Source organism: Cladophialophora bantiana (genome assembly GCF_000835475.1).
Source record: "Cladophialophora bantiana CBS 173.52 unplaced genomic scaffold supercont1.2, whole genome shotgun sequence".
NCBI classification, from domain to species: Eukaryota; Fungi; Ascomycota; class Eurotiomycetes; order Chaetothyriales; family Herpotrichiellaceae; genus Cladophialophora; species Cladophialophora bantiana.
The window spans coordinates 1,564,468-1,587,733 of record NW_015971576.1 but is presented as its reverse complement, the minus strand read 5'-3'; the positions used below and the strand labels follow the sequence as shown (position 1 = coordinate 1,587,733).

The window sequence follows — 23,266 nt, the reverse complement described above, 5'->3', positions numbered from 1 at the left end:
AGGATAAGAACATCAATTCTGGCGAAGCAGAGTACCTCCTGGATTCTGAATCTGTGAAGGAAATGAGAAAAGAGTGACGGAGAGAGTATGTGTCTTGAATCGTCAGTGATGTTTCAGAGGGGAAGAAGCCAGATACCCCTGCGCATCCATGCGGTCAGATGCACAAAGCGGAGGAAAAGCGAGGAGAGAGAGGAAAAGAAAAAGGGGGGAGGCAAAAAAGACGCAACAACCTTTTTTCTTTTGTAATCTTTTGCCTTTTGTTTTGCTTTTTTGGCCTTTTTCGGCAAAGAGTTTATTGTTTGTTACCTATATGCACGCATGCTACATGATACCCGCCGAGCACCCGGCCACCATTCGAGGGAAGAAAGAGAGACTGACTGACTGTTGTGAAAGAAAGAAAGAAAGAGCCAGCTAGCTAGGTAGCTTGCTTGCTTTCCTGCTTGCAAAATGTAAATGGAAAAAAAAGTTCCCAAGTTTTCAAAATGAAAGACACACCGGAGAAACTACTGGCTTCCTTTCCGATCGACCTCTTTGGTCATGCATACATACGTGCGTGTATATGGCGTACATATATGCGTGCTCCTCATACGCGATGATCGAGATACGGGACACGGGACACGGCGAGAGAAAGGATGTCTACCTCCAGCGTATTCAAGTCCGGTAAGTTGCGTGGTTGATTCAGTGGAAGAGAGAATGAGTAAGTCATCGAGTGGTCGTGTTGTCGATGCCTTCTACGCCGTATTCATGCTCTGCTCTGTACGAAGCCACCAGCTACATCCCAGCCAGCCAGCCAACTCACTCCTTCCAATCTCTGTAGACGGACGCATTCTTGATACACTGATGTCGTCCGCCCTCTACCCAGACCGGGCGTGTTGTGCGGTGCAGTACCTCGCTGTGCGCTGTGGTATGGTCTGCTCTATCTGTTCCTGTCCTAGCAGGTCTGTTCCGCCTTGCTGTATCTGTCATCTTCTCCGCTCCTTCCAGTTGTCTTGCATACCCAACCCTTTTTTTGATCCAAGTTTCTCCACCTAGCTTTACCCTCTTCTAACAAAGAGAGGGTATGTTGGACGATGGAGGGTGCCTATCTTGAGTCTCTTGTTGCTATTAATACTTCGAAATGTTGTGCTCACGGAATGAAATGTCCGAAAGCATCCTATCACCTTCCGGACGAGAAGGATTGCCGTTGGTGGAGACATATTCGCCCGTGCCTGGGATCATCCTAGTCCGGCCTCCTTCACTGATGTCTGCTCAAACGTTGGCAGCCCGTGACGTTGTCGCTGTGGAAGGTGTCGTATAGTTTTACTCCATCGAGTAGCCCTGGGGCGAATGTACTGCTCGTAAGACGACCCCTTGCAATCCAAGGACGATGAGGTGATGCGAAGGTGAAGTGGTACCACTAAAATGAAAGAGCACAACCTCCTCAGAATGGCCGAGGGGGGAGCCTGTTGGTAAGGTCGACTTCATCGTCGTCCTCCTTGCCTTCATTCTCGTCCTCCACCAAGATGAATTCATTCTGACCATCCTCTCTCACCTCGCCAAACAACTCGAGCAACTGCTGAATGGTGGCTCTTTTCCCCATGCTTTCTGGCCCAATCGCGCCTGTCACCTCAATGTGCTTGCGATCTTGCATTTTGATCAGATCCTCGTCGATGGAGTCCTGGACGACAAAGCGCACGACATCGACGCGGTTTTCTTGCCCAATGCGGAATGCCCGACAGTAGGCTTGGGCTTCGATGGAAGAGTTGAACCACAGATCTAGTATGATGATTTTGCTCGCCATGGTGAGATTCAAGCCCACACCGCCGGCTTTGAGGGAGCAAATCATGATGAAGATTTCCGGGTCATCGCGGAATTTCTCGATCGCTCGTCCTCGTGCCTCGATGGTCATTTTGCCGTTGAAGAGCACATGGCCCCATCGCTCTGTGGAGCACACTTTGCTGAAGATCTGGCCGAGACCCAGAAATTGTGTGTAAACGATGACCTTCTGCCCCGGGAATTCTTTCTTCCAGTTGAGAATGGCAGCTTTGGTATACGCGAGTTTGGCAGAGGGTAGCAATGAGCCGCCTATGTCCATCCAGTCTTTCTCTTCCTCTTCGTCGTCTTCCTCATCGTCTTCATCAGACACAAAATTGTTGCGGTGGATACTGCCACTTCTCCATCCAGATTTCTGCGCCACCTTCGCCAACTTCATTCTTCTCTTGTCTACCCTCTCCGCGCTTTCCTTGCTGTTGAAGCCTAACTCTTTAAGACCAGCACACGGAGACGTTTCCTCGAATAAAGTTTGGCATTCAAGGCAAGCAGTCTTCTCCTCTCCTCTGGCTTTTCGTTCCTCATGCATGGCATTGATGCACTCTTGGCAATACACGTGGAAACATGAAGTGCACACCGGATCGTCAGGGGGAAGACGGCATTGAGCGCAGACTGATCGAAGATGCACTTCAGTCCAAGTTCCAGACTCGCTTAAAGCGCGAAGGAATTTTCTGAACTTGAAGGAGAGCCCGTATGCGGAGCCTGTTTCCATGTTCTCGTCATCTTCAATGCCTGCCGTGACCCCACTGCTTAGTTTGAGCTCCTTGGTCTGGCATGTCTCGAGTGTATTTTCGTTGGCTGCCAGCATCTTCCGTAGAGTCTTCATCATATTCATCTGGCCGCAGTCTCCGGCGGCCTGCACTTCTTTCGCGGTTAACCTCCACAAAGTCTCGATGTCGGCTGCGACGAACATTCGCTTTAACACGTCTTGGCAGAGCATAATGTGTGAACAGAGCATTCTGAGACGCATCAACATCCCTAGAATATTGCTGTAGTTAGAATTCAATGTGCCAGACTTCGAGTACGTATTGATTTGCTGAATGTACCGCGACTTGACCATGTTGTATATATGCCTCTCGACAGCGTTGAACTGGATAAAGACTGTTTTGTGTGTGATTTCGGGAAGTTTGACAATGGGAGCGTTGAAAAGAGTATCCACATGAGTCCTCCTCAGCATGATGGCCCTCAAGATGTTGTGTATTCTGCCCATGTTCACTGGATCTCTATTGATGCGATTGCTGCAATAATTATGGCAAAACGTGCTATAGTCGCCTGTATGAGGAACCTTGAGGAAAGAGAAATATGGAAATAATTCTTCGATGTAGTTCAAGATGGGAGTCCCCGTAATGCACCACCTGAAGTTGCCTGTGAGAGCACGCACGGCAATTGAAGTTTTGGAGGTATGATTCTTGATATGGTGGGCTTCATCCAGCACGATGCGATGAAACTTGATTTGGTGGAGGGGTCCGACGTGGTTACGGTAGTGGTTCTCCCACCACTCGTTCTTTCTCTCTTCAGATGCCAGATGCTTGGGCGGTTCTGCTAGTGGATAGCTCTTCTGGACCTCACTATAGGTCGTAAGGATCACATCGTATGCCCCCAGGTCCGAGACGATGTTGTTGCTATAAAGGCGAGAGTTGGAGTAGTAACGGAGTATTCGGCCAAGGGCGTTCCTCTTGACGTGCTTGTCCATCTCTTGCATCCATTGGCTGAGCAGTGAAGGTGGCGCAACGATCAGGGTGGTCTTGACGGCACTTCCCTCCTCCGCTTTGCCGTCGAGGATATTCGCACTACTCTAGTTAGCAATGGTAAGGGGAATGAGGGATGCAACATACATCATCTGTATGGTTTTCCCAAACCCCATTTCGTCACATACAAGGCCACCCTTGGGTTTCGACTCTCCGGTTTCACGATCCCGCATGAAGGCGGCGCCGAGAAGCTGGTGATTGTAGAGTGACGACTCCATACCTCGAAGCCTCCAACCTCCACGGTTGTCTGATCTAACAGCGCCCTTCCCGTTGAATTTTTTTGTGGCTGCTAGGACGGCTGCTCTGTCGGAACCGGCTGTGGCTCGCTCGGCTGACGGAATGCTCGCAATTAGCTCTTTGAGTGCCTTGGCCTTATTGCCGGAGGTGAAAGTAGGCACGTTAGGTCTTGAAGCGTTAGCTTGGGCCGCCTCCACGATATTCGTTCGTCCAAGACTTTGAATATTGCTAAGATTGGGGCCCTGATGCCGACCTCTCTTTTGTGCTGCCTTTCGGGCACCGCCGTCCTTGCTGGTTTGACATCTCTTCTTTGGCGGGTGATCATCACTGGAGGTTGTTGCTTTTCTCTTTGGCTTGCGGCTCTCGCCAAACCCGGCGTCGATGCCAGCAGAGACGGCATCTTGCAAGTCCTTCTTGGAGAGTTGATTGCGAGGTTTCGGTCCTGCTCTCTTCTTTGGCCGAGAGTCTGGCAGGTCGGGTAGCTCCGGAAGAAAGAGCGAGTCTGCCTCCGCATAATCAGGAGGTACACCATTCTGCCCAGGGATCTCTCTCACAACCAGCTTGCTCCTTGCGATGTCCCGGAGGCGCCTATGTTCCGCGACTTCTTCTATAGCGAATCGAATGTCATCCTCTGTAGTGTTTGTGCCTTCTGCTGTCTTTCTCTCATGCTCTTTCTTGCGAATGGCAAAGACTGCGGCGGCGGATTCATTCGCTGCTGAGGAATCTTCCTCCAGAGCGGGATTCCAATCCATCTCATCGGCCTTTTCGTCAGTCACCATGCCCAATGGCTTGGCAGCGCCTTCGGCTGACCCATCATTGACGGTATCACCATCATCGAAGCTGATCTTATTCTGGTTGTACTGCAGTAGAGCTTCGAAACCAGCCATTTCCGACCTTTCGGCTGGAGACGGGTAAGGTCCTGGTAGTCCCAAGAGGCTCATTTCGTCCGGACATTCCGTGGGGTCGTGCGGAATATCAGATTTGTTGCTGGTCAAATCTGACTTGATTGGTTTTGTCTCAAGGTTGAGCTCATCTGAGTTGGTATTGTTCATATTTTGGTTCAACTCGTTGTTGTGTTGAATAGATGTGGTGTCGATGGCAACAGTGTCTTTCTTTTCACCATCCGGTTCTTCCTTGCTGACTGGATGGGCCATTTGGATCTCGCATACCGCGACGTCATCCGAGTCGTCGGTGAGGTCAATAGTGTCTCTAACTGGAGAGACAGGGAGAGCGGCTGGGGTAGCCATGATGCTCCGAGTGGACTGCTGGAGGAACAGGTCAAGATAAACTTGCACGGAATGAATCCTCGTGCTGAAACACCGAAAGCCAGGAAGAAATCAAACACAACTAAACGAGTAGAGATGGCAGAAAGGGCCGAGCGAAGAAGGACGGACGAACTAGTTCAAATGAGAGACATGAACGAGTGAAGGAGCTTCAAATATGAAAGTTGCGAAAGAAGGTAGGAGACAAGAGATGGATCAAGGTGTTGAACTGACGACGAGGTCAAGGGGGAATACTTATAGCCTGGGTGACGAACCTGCCAAGATTTGAATTGATATCGTCACCCTCTGAGAGTGAAGCACCAGTAACAGAGCATGTGATTCCAAGAAGGAGCAGTCCAGCAATAGAAAAGTAAGCTGGAGATGATACTGGGACACGAGAGAGGTGTAGTGTTGGCCCCAGTTCATATATATGACAGCCTTGTGGACGGAAGGAGACATCAAGTTTGAGGCGGAAATGAAGAGCATTAGGGGGAGGAGAAGCAACGGGGACTCTTGGGGGGGAAGGGCACCATGATGACCAAGAAGTCATGCTTCTTGACCAGATGTCTACGCATTTGTCGACGACCGGTCCAGAACCTGAATGTAGCGAAAAGGCAAGGTGGTGGAAGTATCAGATATATCTAGAGCCAAGTTCTATGGCGCATTGGAAGGAAAACTATCAAGCTATTGCCAAGCCACCTCGCTACGCGCCCTGGATCATGTGACTGCTTGGTGCTGCATAGGCACGTGCCTCGAGCTACGATGAAGAAGGGGTTCGAACAGAGACTTCAATTCTCAACGATAGTAAAATGATGTTTAAGGATGTGTGGATGTGCATGTACACGGTACTCTGGTAAAGGAGGAAGAGAGAGGCGAAGGCAATGGCTTCTGTACGTACGGCTCATAATACTACATATAATTTGGGTGTGCCTGTGTGTTGACTTACCGAGTACATATGTGCAACTCGATATTTTGCCTGTAATATATAGACAGAACGCATCTTTTCCCCTCTTGTAGTTCCAAATATTTGTACATTGATGATTTGAACGCTCATGGGGTGCAGTCGTGTTACTCGTGCTTCGTCAGGAAAAGAAAAAAGGTCGTCCTTCGTCTGCGCATCGATAGCGTGTGTTCCGAGATGAAGGCGTTTCGACGTCAGTGGAGGGAATGGTGTCCCTCCCCTCGGCTTGTGTCACTCCTCCCGCTCACAATGAAACAGGATTTTCATTCGAGTTTGCCTCCGTGACCGTGTCGAGAGGAAACAAAACATCTGTCGGTCTGGTGTAATCCAATGGGCTCATCTTCCCACAACTGTGTTCCAAGAAAAAAGAGACCCCCATTACCTTATCCACAACACAACGAACGCCCTTCATGTTTTCGGTAGGAATCAAACAGCAGTCCCACACTTTTTACACCTGAAGCTTTGGCCCTTATCCGTCATAGTCGCTTTGAATGTTGTGCCTCCACACTTCTTGCACTTTAAATCGCTCTCGCTTGCTGCACTACTCCGCCTCCGTGACCGGGATTTGCGGTTCTTGTTATCCACCGCCGACGCCCTGCGCTCATCATCGCCCATACTCCCGCCAGGACTGGGTTCGCGTTCCGAACCAGTAAGTTCACTGGACAATTGGCTCATGTAGCTGGGGGCGCGGGAGAGGGGGTTGCCATCTGCGCCCAACAAGCCGGGTGTGCGGGGCATATGCTTCGCCATAGGCAATAATGTGGTCCTCATGTCCCAAGCGAGGTACGACTGCTGGTCCATCAGGAAAAGCGGATCGTTTGGGCTGTGCGGGAGGTCGCTCGGAGTAGGATTCGAAGGCAAAGGCTTCAGAGATACCTGCGGTGAGAGTACCTCCTGGTCTGGAGATTTCTGCGTCGCTGAATGAAAACTACCCGGTGACTCGGTGAGAGGCGACTGAATCGTGATCGAGGGCCCATTGTGGATCCGTTGTAGCGGGGAGTGATATTCGGGAGATGTAGGGGAGGGAACAGTATCTTTCCGTGGAGGTGCCGATCTGTGAAGTGAAAGACGGTGTCCAAGGATCTTCCTAGGTGAAGCACTACGAGACCGCTCGTTGTTGGCCAGTCCGCCGCGGATATCCAACATACTTGTCGAGGCATTGTGGTTTGCGGTATCGTTTACGCTCACAGAATTCCTCCAGCTCAAGATGCGATCCGTCGACTGGGTCTTAGGGTTCATGACGAACGAGTTCCGATGAGTGGATGAGTTCACAGAGGTGCGCGTTGCCACAGATCCAGTCCGAGCTAGCATTTTCCTGGAGAAAGTCGAGCTAGAGTCCCATGACTCGTGTCTGCGTTTCTGGAAAGCACAGTCTTGCCGGAAGACCTTGATTTGTCCAGTGTAGTCTGCCGTGACAATTATCTGACCGCCAGGATGCGAATGACGAGACAAATATGCGGGTGTCTCCGGGGCGCGACGGGGAGATTCCGACAGCCTGGTTTCATCCTTGGTATGTTTGTCGTCTGAGTGGTTGCTGTTGTTTGTGGGTGCGCGAGACGAAATGACCGAGTCTGCACGACTGACCAATGTCACCGGTGGCGGATTGCAGAGGTCATACAAAGGGTCTCCCGACTGTGCCAGTAAACGTCTCGTCTTTTCAGGTGCCATAATTGCCGTAGTGACAATGGCTGAGTGCGCCTCAAACACTTCCATCGGCCGCTTATCATTGTCAGGTCGTTCGTTGACAGATGTTGGCCATATATACACCTTGCGGTCCTCGCTCCCGCAGATTACATATTTCCCGTCATCGCTGAACGAAGCATGGATTTGGCTGCAGGAATTCTCATTACCGCGGAATTTCACCTCAAGGGTCCTATCCTTTAAGTTGTACATTCGCACCCTGGAGTCGTTGCTGGTGATCAGGAGTTTCACGTCCGGCTGCCCGCCCTCTCGAGGTAAGGATATCGTGTCAATCCCCGTGATTTTGCTCCCTTTGGCATTTTTGCCTCGCGCCGATCGGACGTGAATTTGCGAATGCGCCTTGAGACCTTCAGTGTCATAAAGGATACACAAACCATTGAGGCAACCGGCGATGGCGGTCTTCCCATCGGGCGTGAATGCGACAGCCGTGACCATGTCAGAAACCTGCGTCCAGTATGCGACGTTCTTGTCCGGTATGCTCCACAAACGTATCTTCGAGTCCAGGGAGCCGGCCAAGAAGAATCGGTCATCTCGTGGATGAAATTGGATCGAGGTGACAAAGTCATTGTGTTTGAACGCACATAAACATTCCGCCCGACTCACATGATAGAGCCTGACGGTTTTATCCATGGACGAAGACAATAGGAAGTTGTTCTTGCTCCAGCTGAGGTCCAGGATGCTTGAGGTGTGGCCGTCATATTCGCGAATGAGTTTCCTCTTGAAGACGGGAGCGTTGAGTTTGACCTTCTCCCCGTCATTGTTGGTCTCGGCCAGCTTCTCTTCCATCTCTCGATCTTCCGCAGATGATATGACCTCCCACACTCTCAGCTTTTTGTCCTGCCCGGCGGCTGCGAGATATCTTCCATCTTTTGAGAATTCCATGGCCCATATCGCATTGTTTGCAGAGTTCCTGGGGAGCGTTGGGGGGGTGTCATCGGGAGAATCATTGATGCTGTGGATCTTGGAGTCTATCTCGGCCTTGCGAGTTTTGGACGGCGGCGCCCCCAACAGTATTTGGGCCAGGAACAGCCTGTCGAAATCCTTCTGTTTCCTATATTGGGCCTTGATCTTGATATATCGTGGCGGCGCAGGGAACTTGGGGATGAAGCCGACGGGCTGGGAAAAGACTTCGGCCTCGACTCCGGCAGGTCGAAACTCGGAACCGACCTCTGAAGCATTGTCGTCGTGAAGGTCGAAGGAGTCCCTCTTCTTGTTGCCCATTATTCGACTGAGGAAGGAAACACCTTTCCTGCAGATGCATTGGCCATTAGTACACCGCAGTGGTCAAACTTTCAGCACCGAGGCCGGGAACCAGCAGATCGCCGAAAGCACATGGAAACAAAGTGCTTATCCATGGACGGCAGAGACAGGAACAGAGAGGGGGGCTAGGGAAAAAACAGTGGTGCCGGTTCACTTCAGGCTTCTACCAAGGGAAACTCACTTCTTCTCCTTGCCCGAATTACTACTATCAACCCGTCGCAACGAGACCGGCTCGGCTTTCAGGCTGCCCGAGTCGGAGTAACCGGAGTCTGCATAAGGCGACTTGGAAGGCACACCGCCTTGGGAAGAAGCAGGCAATTTGCTCTGCGACTGGGTCCTTTCGAGGATTTGCTAGAGGGTCATGAATGAGCCAAGCGTTGCAAGCCAAGTGGATATTGTATGTATACGATACCCTTGAGATGGGATCTAGGACGGGTTCGGAGGCAGGCTGGGGCTCTGACGAGCCCACGGTCAGGATAGGAGACATGTTGCCTGATGAGCTGGCCGTGCCTGGGGTCAGGCCGTAATTGTAATCGCGATCAAGGCTGCTGGCAGCATCCGGTTCTGGAGGTGGGCGAACACAGTCAGCACAAGAGATTGGGCAGTCTTGGGGAGCGCAGAGCGTCGATGAGACGAGGTTGGCGCCCCAGACATTAAATTCGGGAACCACAAATTGCTGATTGGAACATCACATAATGACATACTGCTGTGGGAAGGAGGAGGAGAGAGAAGACGTTGCTGGATTTGCGCATTGGAGCTGGCGACTGCAGTGACTGCAGTGACTGGCACATTGCTGCTGGGGAGAGAGAGGCAAGTGTTTGGAGGGGATGATGACAAAGAGCAGTTAGACTCGATGGCAGCGGCGGCGGGCTCTTCCTCTTCCTCTGCCTTGGGGTCACTCGCACTCGCTGTCGTCAAGTCACCAAAGTAGTAGTTTCCTATCGCTACAACTCGCGCAGCCACCATCTGGGCCATTGTCATTGTTGAACCTCATGAAACACCAAAATCCCACAGAAGAAGAAAACCGATCGTCAACGTCAGGAACCAAGCTCCAAGGCGCAACCCGTCGGTGAGCTTGCATGGGGGCGGATTGCCACTCTTCTTCTATGTACTACTGTTTCTATCATCTACTTCCGTATTCCGTATCTGACTTATGCATCCAGATCCAAAGCCTGGGCGAACACACCAAGACCCGGTGAAGGCTCGTTACAAAGCTGAAGCTCAGCTAGCCTCGTTGGGTACCGGTCCAACCATTCAAATGCTTGAATCATCCCTCCATGCAGCTGAGCTCATCATGTGCCCATGTCTTCAATTGGCTGTCAACGACTCCACGATTTTGACATAACACACTCACGGCTTTTACTCTTTTGGTCATGGTACTGGGCCACAGGTGAAAACAAATGTACATAGGGAAGAACGAAGGGGAAAAAAAATGCATCTTCCTCCAGGCCGAAGGGCGGGCGGAAGCAAAAGTGATCCTGTTTACCCGACAAACTGGATGCATAAATTATGCCCATGGCACCACCAACTGCAGAATATCACGAGAGAAATTTCCAGAGCCCGAGAGCCCAGGCGCCCAGAAGCCCCGCTTCCACAACACACCAATGCGAATACGAAGCCGCTCGTATAGATGTGCGTTTGACTTCTCAGCTCCCCGAGCAACATCACACACGTGCTTGTGAGCGTCCCAGACCGCCTGCCCGTGCCCAACATCATTCGTGTCCAGTCAAATCATTAAAACCCACACAATCATTGCTCCTGGCTCGCGATTCTGCCCAAATACCCCAAAAGAAATGCCTTGTTCTCTGCGCCTGTCTGTCGCTTTTCGCCTGTCGCACGCCCCGTTCCCGGCCCACTCAAGATCGATGTCATGCTCCCCACACGGGATGTCCGAGTGGAAATGGGCTCAATCCCGGACAGCGGTGCCTCGCCATTGGCGTTGAGGATTTGACTGTTCGTTAACGGAGAGACTATGCCCGAACTAGGTTGTAATGTTGTCGCCCGAGGTGTAGTGTCCAGCCCTGCACCAAAGAGAGAAAGCAATGTTTGTTTCTGCGCCTCTGTTTGAGAAGCCTTCCGGCTCGGTGTCGATTTTTCACCTGCATCTGCCGTGGTAGGAGGCGAGGGAGCCGCGGCCGTCGAAATCGGCTGCTGAGGTGTAGTCTCGCTTGTGGCGGTGAGCCTACCAGCCATGCTTGATTCACTGCTCTGTGGCCGGCGAAGAATCTGAGGCTGGAATGGCTTCCCTTGCTCCTTTGGAGTCGTCTTTTCCCTCACTGTCCGCCTCGAGGTTGACTTGAGGCTTCTTGGTGATCGGGGAGGCTGTGGACGAGACTCCTCTGATCGGCTCAGAATCTTGACTGGTGCCGGTTGGTTTGGATCGTACAGCGTCCTATTGGCAGTAAGCGGACTTCGGCCCATCTCGTTCGTCGCATGCCTAGTCGCCCTAGAGATTACTTCGAATTCGGGTTGATTCAACGGGCCACTGACGGTAGCAGACGTCTCACCCTCTCTTGGAGATGGCCGCTTGATCTCAGCTGCTCTTCGCGATGCTTCTCGAGTACCTTTCCTCAACAACGAGAGAAGGTCATCCTCGTCGATTTTCGGCTTTGGAGACGAGATGGCAGCAGCGGTCGCTGCGAGCTCTACCGGTGGTGGAGGTCGAGCTGTTGAGCTGTCCATGGGTTTTGGCGGAGATGGTTGAGTAAAAAGCTGAAGAAGAGAGGTCTGCTGTGCACTTTGGGGTCGTCTAGGCGATCGCAAGGAAGAGACCTGGCTTTCAAAGTTCGCATTTGTGGTCGATTGTAAGCCAACGTTGGAAGACAGAGCAGCTAAACCTTTGCCGATTCCTTGGACAACGTCATCAGCTTTGAACGGAAGGGCGTCAGCTGGTAGGGTCAGTCTTTGTACTTGGGGTGGGTGCAATGCTTCATTCTGGCGCAAGGTATTTGGGGGAGACATCTCAAGATGGGGCAACGGCTGAGTTGTTGTGCTCGTCGCTCCCCTGAAAACATCCAATAGCGCCTTTGTGTGGTTGGTCAGCTTGGGCAATGCACTAGCCGGAGGCACGGCCGGCCGTTGTTGTATCGCTCCTTCGGATGCAAACAACGGTTCGGTGGTCCTTTGGAATGGTGTAACGCGTGGGGCGTCATGGGCGGGATAAGTTGCGGCATTTGAGATGATGGTTGAATCTTTTGATCTTCGGTTGGATGCCTGTGTAGGAGGGAGTACTTGATCTTGGAGTTGCGGTTGAAATGGAGGCGGTGGCTTCGCGTGATCAATTTGAGGCGGCCGTACATGGGAGATGTGCGGCGACCTTTGAACCTCAGGCGGCAACGAGATCTGTTCCAGTGGAGTCCGGGGTACGGTGGCAGACTGATCCTGTAATTCTCCCCGTGGCGCCCGTAGAAGAGCAAGAAGAGCGTTCGACTTCTCGGTGTCAACCTGCGGCATATGACTTGGTGGCAACGCCGCTTGAGGCGGGACAGCTTGCATTCCAATATTCAGCAGCTCCTTAAGATGTGAACTTGGGTCAATCGCACTAAAAGTGGAGACTTCAGGTAGGTCGCTGACAGTCGGCGGCAACGTCTCTCCAAGCCGCGCCCCGACGCCGTCTTGTTCATCCTCAGTAGTCACGTCCTCTGGCACCATGGGAGGCGCTGCAAGATGCGAGCTATACCGGTTTTCCTTCTTTCGTTGCTGAGCGATCCATTTTTTGAGTGGATTCAAAAACGGCGCCACCATATAGAACTTGTTCGAGTTAATGGATGCATGGTCCGTGCCGCTGGCTTCGTGTTGTCGATGATTATTCTTCTTCAAGGTGGGCAAATCTGTTAACTTGTACCACTCAATTTTGCTGATCTCCTTTCGTGTCCTGGGTTCAAAATGCGCGTTTCTGGGGACTCCACGGAAAACATATAGTCTCATGTGCTGTTCTCTCATGGTAACTTCGATATACTTCATGTCTTTCACATCTTTGACGAGTCCGGCCTCGCGAACATCGAAACCCGTCTCTTCGTAGACTTCTCGCACTGCACAATCAAGATCATCCTCATCCTTGTTGATCTTCCCTCGAGGGAAGCTCCAATTTGCGCCCTTTTTCCAGCCTTTAACGAGGACGACCTCATCCATCGCCTCATTCAACAGGATGGCCCCTCGGACGGGAACACGGGATTTATATGCCAGGAACTCGGCGAAAGCGGTGGTGTGATGCTGCGCAGACCATTGCGAGAACAGTGGACAGTGTTGGAAGATGCGTAAACTGAAAGCACGTAGGGAAAGAGAGGGTAGAGAAGGGTCAAGGGGCCGGATGAAGTCTTCGTAGAACCATTGTGCCTCCTCGACTTGGAAGCAAATGCGCTCCACGGATTCGAGCTCCTCGGGGGGAAGGTTTATGATGAATCGGACACAAAGGTCATCCAACCCTGACAAGGCACAGTGTTAGCATCTGGACAAATATCGCGCCAGGTTCGGGCGTCTCACAGTCCTCCAGCTGCATCTCTCGAGTTTCTTGTTGGAGTAGAAGATCTGGTCATCTCCACTGCTCTGGAGACCGTAGGATGTAGAGGTCACGAGTCGGGAACAGAGGGGCTGCAAAGCCTATCACTACAGTCTCTCATCTGGATGTTGCGATCGTGCTGCGAAGGGGCGGATAGCCAGTTAGGTCTGAGGGGTATGTTTTCGTTAAGGTGACTGAGGACACCAGGCGAGAAAAGAGTGTCCAGGTCTTCGAAGACCGTGGCTGTGCATATTGCTGTGGCTAATGAAGGCGCACAGCCACTAAATGACGAATTGAATGACGTTGGCGCCCATGTAGGCGCAGGGAGAGAGTGTCCAGGGAATGTCCAGGAAATTCAGCGCGTATCAACCCGTTTGAGTGAGTCTGAATGCCAATCAATTCCAGCAAGCCACACAGGCTTCTGACAGCACAGGGTGGCACTTAATGGACATTATCCTTGCGACTCATCTTGGCTTTGTTTGGCAGGACTAGGGACTAAATTTGTAGTGACATAAAGCCTGAAAATCCAGGTCTTCGTTAGCTTTTCCGCCTCTCCCATCCCTCCAACTACATCTGCCCTACAATTTCCTACATTTCCCTAATCATACAGTCCTCATTTCACTCACATCTCATCTCAAGCATCTCACATATGGCGTCTTACGCAGCAAAGCTGGTGGCCAGGAGGCTCTTTAAGGAAAATTCGTCCAACAAAGAGGGCCGCGAGGTATGGATCCAGAACCCGGGAACCTTCGCCAACTCTAACTTTATGCAGGATCCCTACTTCGAGACGATACCCGCTACCAGGCTCGGAGGACTCTACAAAACCACAAAGAAGAGAAAAAGGGCGCTCCCGCCCGGGTTGACCCAAGAGGAGGAGAGAATCCTCACCAAAGCAAAAAGAAGAGCCTACCGCGTCGACCTCTGTCTTGGAAGCTTTTTGGGCACAAGATTCGGCTGGGGAGCGGTCATCGGCTTGATCCCGGGGTAAGCCTAGGCCTCTGTTCCCAACAAATGTAGCGCTCGAAAACTGACCTTCCATAGCATCGGCGATGTCCTTGACCTCTTCCTCGCTCTCATGGTCTACCGCACCTGCTGCTCCGTCGACCCGGAATTGCCCTCGGGCATTAAAATGCGAATGCAAATGAACGTTGTCATTGACTTCGCAGTTGGGCTGATTCCATTTATCGGTGACTTTGTGGATGCGGCATACAAATGCAACACCCGAAATGTGGTACTTCTCGAAAAGGAGTTGCGTGCGCGTGGCCAAAAGAGGATTAAGGGTACTCCGCAGGCAAATGTCGCAGATCCGAGCCTTCCAGATGAGTTCGACTACCAGAACGAGGAAGTTCGATTGAACGCCCAGAACGGTCCTCCCCCCAGATATACCTCGCGAAGAGAGTCCAGGAGGTCCAACCGAGAGAGGCAACACGATGTCGAAGCGGCAGAGGACATACCTCCTCCGATGCCTACTCGCACCCGTTGAGTTTGCGAGTATTGGAAGCGAGCTGTGCTCTACCCCGAGATGACATTACCCTTGAGTTAGCAATCAGAGTGATAGTACACGTTGGTGCGTTCCTTTTCCCTTTTCATCAGACGATTCAGAAGAGAAAAAAAGAGGTGGATGGAGATCCACGGCATCGACAACCTCCCAGCCTGGAGGATTTCAAGTTCGAATATCCTGCTTCACCCTGGCGCATCCATAGCAAAGAACTGTATTCCCCCATGAACTGTCGGGATCTTTTGTTGTCGGCATGACACAGACTGGGCAAACGTTCGTCTCTTGATCGGTGGCTTGAGCTTGCAATTTACTCGCTGTTCGCACCACGTTCGCCATTATACTAGGGTATTTTACGCCCTGACCATTGACATAGTTGGTGAGAAGGTCGCTGATTGAGGTATTGCGGATCGTAGACGCCGGCCGATCGGACAGATCGATCTTCGCCTCTGCTGCTAAAGGATTCGGCAAAGCTTGTGCGTAGGTTTGAAGCTCAACCTTGAACAGGTCACGGGCGGGATAATTAAAGTTGATCCCATGCGTAGACGGTCCATCAGCGATGGTTGCAGGGACTGACCCACCTCTACCTTTCGCAACATCTGCGAGTGCAAGGGCTGCCAGCCGACTATCCGAATGCCCCCAGAGCACGCCCTCGCAGTTCTGCCGTCTGGCGAGAGACACTAGCAGTCTCCGTAGAAGAATGGATTGCAAATCTGCTCGTGCGGTCACGGATGTCGCACAGGAGAGCACACGGCGCGAGAACTCGTCGTGTGACTCGGCTTCCTGGCGATGGATCCCCAAGTGAATGAGGTCTTGATGGATATTCTCGTCCAGTCGAAAGACGTCATACAGACACAGCAGTGGCAAGAAATCGTGCAAAGGAAATCTTTCGCTCACTTGCTGATACTGGCCCTCTATCTCGGTCTGGGTTTCCATGTCAGGGAGCACGACACGGGCGATGACGAGCTCGTATGCAGTTTTGTTGCGGCTCACCATCTGCTTCTGCAGCTGGGCGTCGAGCACCTGTAGCAGAACAAGAGAAGAGACGCCCCCGGAGAGAGGGAGAAACAGCCGGCGCTTCCGATCTCCAGCAAGGTTTTTGAATCGATAGGACTCCATGCGCTTGAGGATCTTGGAGTGGACATATCGCATGAAACATGGAGCACACAGGCGCCGGTTTCTGATGTCTAGGCTGGCATCACGCTCCTGGCAGTCGACGCACATGTCGCCCTGAGTTTTGGTTGCCATTCTGGTCAGTATACTCGGTCGTTAGAGATGTAGAGAAAGGGATGAACGCTTGACGAGCGGAGAGGTTAGACTTATTACGGACTCATGCATACGAGTAAAAAGTTCATGTATTAAATCTCTTTGCGGAATTGTCGGTGGGGATCGTGGGTCTCGCCGCTTTTATGTAGACCGCACCCACACAAAGGGCCCCCGCAACCAAAATATCAGTTGATGTCAATGTGTCTTACTAGATATGTAATATCTCTTTCTATAACACCGTTGAGTCCAGAGTGAGAAAGAAGGCCCTGTCAGCTCCTTGATACGCAAAGAACAGATGGAAATGAACGTGAATCGCAGTCAACTGGAAGAACCTTGAGTAACCTTGGCATTCAGCCTTAACCTTTGCATGGCATGCATGCAGTGTTAACACGGTTGGAAGCCAATCGCTAAATGGTAACACGAGCAACTCATTCAATCGCGTGGGACGTGCCATGCTCATGGGTCTAAATCCTTCCCGGGCCAGCTTGCTGCCAGAGGAGCCTTCCCAGTTTACTGTTACCATTAGTGCCACCGCCCCGCGACACTTAGTGAAGACGAAGACCGTGTTTCCAAGTATGACGTACAACAGCCGGCGTCCACGTGCGGGATGCATGACGTACATAGCGTAGCATGGGACTTCGCCGCCCTTGCGCCTTGAACTCATCGCGCCGATGGATGCAAGTCGCCGAGATCCAGGTGTCAAGACGGGCGAGAGCAAGCGAGCTGGCTGCAGGCGCTGATAAGACTGGCATGCAGCAGCTGTGAGGCTTACTTGTAGGATAATAGTCTCCCTCTCACTTAGTCCTCCACCCGTCGCATACTGACTGACCTTCCACGCTGTTTTCGCATAGCGCCTGTACACTTCGCCTTCGATTCTCTTTTTACGAAACTAGTCCTGTCAACAATGGTCGCCATTGACAGCATCCGCCAAACAATCACTGACGTGAAAGACAGAGTCATGGGCGCCAATGCTCCACAATCGGGCGAAGAACCGCCCTCAGGCATCCAAGGCAAAGGGACATTGGATGAACCGTACGATCAAGGAAACGCACCGGGTAAGCAGCCAGATGCACTGCTCCACGACGTTTTCTGAACGACTGGATCACGCAGAGAATGTCGCTGTCCGATCAGACCAAGAACCCCTTTCAGGCGTGCAAGCGAAAGGCACTGCGACCGAGCCATACGATCAAGGGAACGCAGCAGGTATGTTTGGCACGCACCTTTTGCCCAGAATCTACATGCTGAGCCGTTGTGATCGAAGAGAACACTGCCTCTTCGCAGCCGGCGAATGCCTCACCCTCAAGCGCTTCGACAGCGCCGAAGACTGCCTCGACTAAACCTGCTGACGCTCAGACCAACCCATCGACTGCTGCAGCAAGACGCCGTGCTTCAGAGCGCGATGTGAGCCCCGGCACATTACCGGATGGCTCTCACGCACAAACAAGTGGTGACCGGGGAGAGAGCTACGAACCGGCCAAAGGGCTCCAGAGGCTCAAGGGCAAGCTGGGTTTTGGAAAGCATTAGAGAAGAGAGACTTGTGAGATACGTTGCGGTGACTGGAGTCATGCTCACGCAACATGACGGATTTGGGAGGATTGTTCGTCTTGCAAACCGTCATCGACTCACCCGATTATGCGATTGTTGTTGTAGAAGAACTGCAGATTCACGGGATCGCTCGTCTGATATGTCATCGAACGCACTTTCACCCCATCTTACAGCAATTAGTAGCCAATCACCATAGGCTAAGAGTGCAAAGTTTCGAGCGCATAAAAGAGGATGAAGACAAAAATGAAATTGGTGCTTGACCTTGATCACCCAAAAGACTGATTGAATCGCTTTGTTGCCTGCTCGGTCAGAATGACCGAACTACTCCGTCTGCCACTTCCTTCGGACGGAGGTTGTCCGACCTTGCGTCAACACCACTGACAGCTATCTCTACATCGAAGAATCAATAATCTGTTTGATTACTACATAATTGGTGTAATCTCCATATATTTCTTCCAGGCCGGGAGAATTAAAGTCCCGTCTGCGCGTCTTCTTCCCGTATTGAAACAGCCTACATCCTTTTTCGACCGTTCTTACCGCTTGTACCAAGATGTCTACCGCCGATATCCCCCAGATCGAAGCAGGAAACCTGTTCAATGTCAATGGCCTTGTTGCCGTGATTACCGGCGGTGGTTCAGGTACAGTACACTCCCATTTAGCTCTCTGTCGATTTCCACCAACTCGATCGGCAGACCACATTAACCCTTTCTCTAGGCCTCGGTCGGATGATGGCAAGAGCCCTGGCGGTCAATGGGGCTTCCAAAGTCTTCATCATCGGTCGCCGTGAAGACTGCTTGAGGGAGACTGCCGACTCTGTCCCCGGCGGCACCATCATCCCCCTAGTTGGAGACGTGACCTCGAAGGGCTCGCTGCAACAGTGCTTTGAAAAGGTCAAGGCGGAGGTCGATTCCATCGACGTCCTTGTCGCAAACAGCGGGATATCTGGGCCGTCAGTGCCGACGCTAGATTCCAACCAGAAACCTGTATCCCTTGAGGAACTGGCAAAGAATATGTGGAAGCCCGAGCCAGAGGAAGTGACGCACACATACGCCATCAACATTACTGGCGTCCATTTCACGATTGCAGCATTCCTCCCCCTTCTGGATGCGGCCAACAAGAAGAGACCTGCTCCGACAAAGGACAACTTCACCCCTCGTCCGCAGATCATCACCACCGGGTCTATTGGAGGATTTAATCGCAAGCCTCTAGGTAACCTGAGCTACGGTGCTAGCAAATCCGGAGTCATGTTTCTCTCAAAACAGCTGGCGACTGCGCTCGTGCCCTACGATATCAGGGTGAATGTGATCGCCCCAGGACTCTACTATTCCCCAATGACGCATGGAATGTACCAAGCCCAAGGGAAGACAGAGGTTCACAATGTCGAGGGCACTTTCAGCAGCGAGGTCGTACCCGCGACCAGAACAGGTGACGAGCAGGACATGGCGGGAGTCATCCTGTGGCTTTGCTCGAGAGCGGGTGCATACATCAACGGATGTGTTGTTGTCACGGACGGTGGACGGCTCAGTGTTATGCCTGCATCATATTAGGCTGGAAATGAGGCAACACAGCATAAAGCAGATAGATCACTAGAGGCATAGATAGGATGGCGCGCTGGGTTGGTAGAGTTACAATCACGAGGCTATAACGATATGGGGAGGAGTGCCCGCGGAGTCATTGCTGGGACGATACGAAATCAAGTGGCATCACATGCTTGACAGCCACAATCGAACAGAAGAGATTTGACCCGCAGACCTGACCCAAGTTCATGCCCTCGATTCAGGGGATGGATCATACCGGAGTTGACAGTTCCGTGTAGAACGATCTTACCATGCACACGCCAGAAATTGCCCGTCGAGCCTTCTCGTTGTAAGGTGTGGCAGTGGATGGTAGTGGATGGCCGTGGTGGCATCATGCAGGAACATCCAGTCTGCCTTCCAGTTCCCGGATCATCCCACCACAAACCCAACGCCTCACCCACACCGCCCGCAAAGAGGCCCAGACCATTGGCTCGCAGGGGTCCCATTAGGCATGGGCTAAGTACTAGACCGGAACCTAATCGTGCTTAAATGGCCTTGGTGGCCTCCTAGCTTCTGCTGGGCTCCCCCCAACTCCCCTTGCTCCCCCCCCATTGCTCCCAAGCAGGGCAAGAGGGCTTGCAGTTTTCGCCTGTCGAAATTTGTGGCCATCGTCTGCGATCATTTCCCAGTGCAGGCACTCCGATACAGGACTTTTGCTTGGTTTGCTACAAAAGCATCTCACCGCAAGCACTCTTCACATTTCTCTACTTGTTTCTTTCTGCTCTCACTCCTAAGTCTACATACCCTCGTACCCTTGTCAAGTCAGCAAAGAAGGCGACATTCCTGCACAATCGGTGCAGCTTCCTTCCTTCCTGTTTGCGCACCCACAGAAATAGTACATTCTCGCGCTTCTCGATATCGGACTTTGGTCTCCTCCCCGCCTCACCGCCTCATTTACCGTTCAGTGAATACATTGACGGTCGAGTCCTCTCTCTCTTGACCACGGGAATATCTTTAACAGGACAACTTGAGGAACCTTGCCACTCTGAACCCATTACCGCAGTCGTCATGGCTTCACGACCTCACAACATCGGCATCAAAGCCATTGAAATCTACTTCCCAAATCAGGTATGTGAGAGTTGAACGAACCAGACTTTGGAGCTGAGCAGGCGCTAATCCATTCCCTAGTGTGTCGATCAAGCTGATTTGGAGAAGTTTGACGGCGTGTCGGCTGGCAAATACACAATTGGCCTCGGACAGACTAGAATGTCCTTCTGCGACGACAGGGAAGGTGAGTGGCAAATTCACTTTGAGAAGCCCTTGACCCTCGTCTAATTCACGAGCAGACATCTATTCCATTGCCCTTACCACTTTGACGAGCCTGATCTCAAAGTACTCGATTGACCTCAAAAATGTTGGGAGGCTGGAAGTCGGCACGGAGACCATGCTGGACAAGAGCAAAAGTGTGAAATCGGTGTTGATGCAGCTGTTCCAAGAGTCGGGCAACTTCAATGTCGAGGGCGTCGACTCTTACAACGCTTGCTAGTAAGTTGTGGAGCACCTCTGCACCGCAGCAGAGCCCACGTTGCTGACTGGTTGCAGTGGCGGTACAAATGCAGTCTTCAACTCTCTGAACTGGATCGAATCATCTGCATGGGACGGAAGGGATGCTATCGTGGTTGCCGGTGACATTGCCCTTTACAAGAAAGGAAATGCTCGTCCCACTGGTGGTGCTGGCTGCGTGGCCATGTTGATCGGTCCTGATGCACCCATTGCTTTCGAAGCTGGTCTACGAGGTTCCTACATCACCCACGCCTACGATTTCTATAAGCCTGATCTCACCAGCGAATATCCTTACGTCGATGGCCAATTTTCGCTGCGATGCTACACCGAGGCCGTTGATGCATGCTACAGAGCATACAATATCCGGGAGAGAGCACTCAAGTCACAGGTCAATGGTGTCAATGGACATGCGCACATGAATGGAAATGGCATGCACAAGGAAGAGGACGACAAGGCCCCTATGGACCGGTTCGATTACATGGCCTTCCACGCTCCCACCTGCAAGCTTGTCTCGAAATCGTACGCTCGTCTGCTCTACAATGATTTCCTCGAAGATCCAAGTCACCCCCAATTCAAGGAGGTTGCTCCCGAGTTGCGAGATCTGGACTACCAGGCATCTCTGACAGACAAGACTGTTGAGAAGACGTTCATGGCTTTGACGAAGAAGCGCTTTGCCGAACGAGTGCAGCCTGCCATCCAAGTGGCCACCATGTGCGGCAACATGTACTGTGGCAGCGTCTACGGCGGGCTTGTGGGGTTGATCAGCAACATTGCCCCGAAGACGCTCTATGGCAAAAGAGTTGGGGTCTTCAGCTACGGCAGTGGTCTCGCTAGTTCGATGTTTAGCCTAAAGGTCGTTGGGGACACCACAGAAATGGCCGAGAAGCTCAATCTTCAGAAACGATTAGACGCCCGACGGGTTGTCGCACCTGAAGTGTATGACGAGATGTGCATGCTTCGAGAGAAGGCCCATCTCAAGAAGGATTTCAAGCCGCTTGGTAATGTCGAGCATCTTGTGCCGGGTACATACTACTTGACCGAGGTCGACGACATGTTCCGACGGAAATATGAAGTCAAGGCATAATTGCGGTCAGCAGCAGAGCAGGGATTCGTCTCATTCTCGCACCAGACATTGCGTTTCAGGTTCGGGGGCCGGACTTGCATTGGTGGACGCTATAGACCAGTCTTATGATAGAGGGAGAGGGGCGTTGCAATGGACGGTTGATTGGATCTGGCCTGCAGACGGTGTTGGGCCTTGCATACACTTGTACATATGGAGGAGATATGCTTCTGACTTCCTGGGAGGCAGGAACTCGCCTGAGCAATAATCGATCAGCAGAGAAGCAAAAGCGAATGATCACGAAGCATTGTTACAGATCCAAAGCATCCCGAAACTGCCGCTGTGCATTGTCAGTCTAGTGCAATGTGGCTACCGTGGCATGCATTGCAGCTCAGCCTGGAATTGGCCAATATGTTGACCTGTTTCGCACCGACCGTTAGTAAGATGAAACACGGTTCGATTCCAGAAGGTGTTGGAGTCCACAGAGGACGGAGCAGCAGCGTTTGAATGATGCTAAGAGATGCAGAAGAAAGCAATGTGCATGCAAACGAAGAGGTTGGGATAAGAGAAGTACTTGGTTGGTGTCGTAGTCGTTCAGTGTTCGCGTGTCGTTCGTGCTGGAGCTACTGCAGCTGCTTGCAGTAGTGAGGAGGCGATGCATGATATCTACTTGGTACAGTTGGTGCAGGTGACCTCGTGCCGTTCTCGCGCGTGGCGACGAGGCGGTGACGCGGATACCTGCGCGACGTGGGACACGTGAACTCGACTTCGGCAAACCTGCCTCATGGTCCGTCGACATCTCTGACTCTGCTGCGCCACCTTCTTTTTCTCCATCCGCTAGTATTTTTTGCATCGCGCGCCAACTGCGTCACCAATGAGACTCCTTACACGGCTGTAGAATTTCCAAGCGCCCGAAATCTGAGGGAAAAGATGGAAGGAAAATTCTTCGGGGTCTCTCACTGCGCTTCAGCTACGCCCTGCAAATTCCCGGTGATCTCTCGTCTCTTCAGACTGCCGCTGGTGCCGCCTCTTCTGCTGGAATTTGTCGAACATTCGCCAAGCCGCAAGGATGCTCATCTCTCGAAATAACTGGGCAAGCGCCGACAAAGATTGCCTCGTAAGACATGATGAAATCGCCCAGAGCCTTGTTACACTCGATCTGAGCAAACCCGTAGCCTCAGGCCACATATCTGCCGCCCAAAATAGCTGCAGATGGCCCCGAATGTTTCCATGCCCTCTGGCGCGTACCACGCTCCACGCTTCACGCTTCGCGGTCGGCAGGCGATACTGGCCGTCGCTGGTTACCCATGGTCGGATTCTCGAACACCGTGTCAGTCGTGTTTG

General features: G+C 52.1%; 9 protein-coding genes across 9 annotated transcripts; 4 read left to right on the top strand and 5 right to left on the bottom strand.

Moving 5' to 3' along the window:
- Positions 1–1,420: 1,420 nt before the first annotated feature.
- Z519_01584 (uncharacterized protein) lies at positions 1,421–5,041 on the bottom strand (the record flags this gene model as incomplete). The annotated part of the gene is made up of 2 exons (XM_016759341.1): positions 1,421–3,599; positions 3,645–5,041. 2 exons carry the CDS (start codon positions 5,039–5,041, stop codon positions 1,421–1,423), a joined length of 3,576 nt encoding a protein of 1,191 aa, XP_016624669.1.
- A 1,402-nt stretch (positions 5,042–6,443) lies between these two features.
- On the bottom strand, positions 6,444–8,939 carry Z519_01583 (uncharacterized protein; the record flags this gene model as incomplete). The annotated part of the gene is made up of 1 exon (XM_016759340.1): positions 6,444–8,939. The coding sequence occupies one exon, from the start codon at positions 8,937–8,939 to the stop codon at positions 6,444–6,446; it is 2,496 nt and encodes an 831-aa protein (XP_016624668.1).
- Positions 8,940–9,155: 216 nt separating this feature from the next.
- Positions 9,156–9,953, bottom strand: Z519_01582 (uncharacterized protein; the record flags this gene model as incomplete). Its single annotated transcript, XM_016759339.1, has 3 exons — positions 9,156–9,329; positions 9,391–9,542; positions 9,683–9,953. 3 exons carry the CDS (start codon positions 9,951–9,953, stop codon positions 9,156–9,158), a joined length of 597 nt encoding a protein of 198 aa, XP_016624667.1.
- Positions 9,954–10,727: 774 nt separating this feature from the next.
- Z519_01581 (uncharacterized protein) lies at positions 10,728–13,476 on the bottom strand (the record flags this gene model as incomplete). Its single annotated transcript, XM_016759338.1, has 2 exons — positions 10,728–13,402; positions 13,461–13,476. The coding sequence occupies 2 exons, from the start codon at positions 13,474–13,476 to the stop codon at positions 10,728–10,730; spliced, it is 2,691 nt and encodes an 896-aa protein (XP_016624666.1).
- Positions 13,477–14,125: 649 nt separating this feature from the next.
- On the top strand, positions 14,126–14,959 carry Z519_01580 (uncharacterized protein; the record flags this gene model as incomplete). Its single annotated transcript, XM_016759337.1, has 3 exons — positions 14,126–14,200; positions 14,249–14,460; positions 14,518–14,959. The coding sequence occupies 3 exons, from the start codon at positions 14,126–14,128 to the stop codon at positions 14,957–14,959; spliced, it is 729 nt and encodes a 242-aa protein (XP_016624665.1).
- Positions 14,960–15,139: 180 nt separating this feature from the next.
- Z519_01579 (uncharacterized protein) lies at positions 15,140–16,219 on the bottom strand (the record flags this gene model as incomplete). Its single annotated transcript, XM_016759336.1, has 1 exon — positions 15,140–16,219. The coding sequence occupies one exon, from the start codon at positions 16,217–16,219 to the stop codon at positions 15,140–15,142; it is 1,080 nt and encodes a 359-aa protein (XP_016624664.1).
- Positions 16,220–17,141: 922 nt separating this feature from the next.
- On the top strand, positions 17,142–17,761 carry Z519_01578 (uncharacterized protein; the record flags this gene model as incomplete). Its single annotated transcript, XM_016759335.1, has 3 exons — positions 17,142–17,292; positions 17,348–17,440; positions 17,499–17,761. The coding sequence occupies 3 exons, from the start codon at positions 17,142–17,144 to the stop codon at positions 17,759–17,761; spliced, it is 507 nt and encodes a 168-aa protein (XP_016624663.1).
- A 571-nt stretch (positions 17,762–18,332) lies between these two features.
- Positions 18,333–19,329, top strand: Z519_01577 (uncharacterized protein; the record flags this gene model as incomplete). Its single annotated transcript, XM_016759334.1, has 2 exons — positions 18,333–18,420; positions 18,497–19,329. The coding sequence occupies 2 exons, from the start codon at positions 18,333–18,335 to the stop codon at positions 19,327–19,329; spliced, it is 921 nt and encodes a 306-aa protein (XP_016624662.1).
- Positions 19,330–20,367: 1,038 nt separating this feature from the next.
- Z519_01576 (hydroxymethylglutaryl-CoA synthase) lies at positions 20,368–21,946 on the top strand (the record flags this gene model as incomplete). Its single annotated transcript, XM_016759333.1, has 4 exons — positions 20,368–20,427; positions 20,488–20,590; positions 20,643–20,844; positions 20,902–21,946. 4 exons carry the CDS (start codon positions 20,368–20,370, stop codon positions 21,944–21,946), a joined length of 1,410 nt encoding a protein of 469 aa, XP_016624661.1.
- Between the last annotated feature and the right edge of the window lie 1,320 nt (positions 21,947–23,266).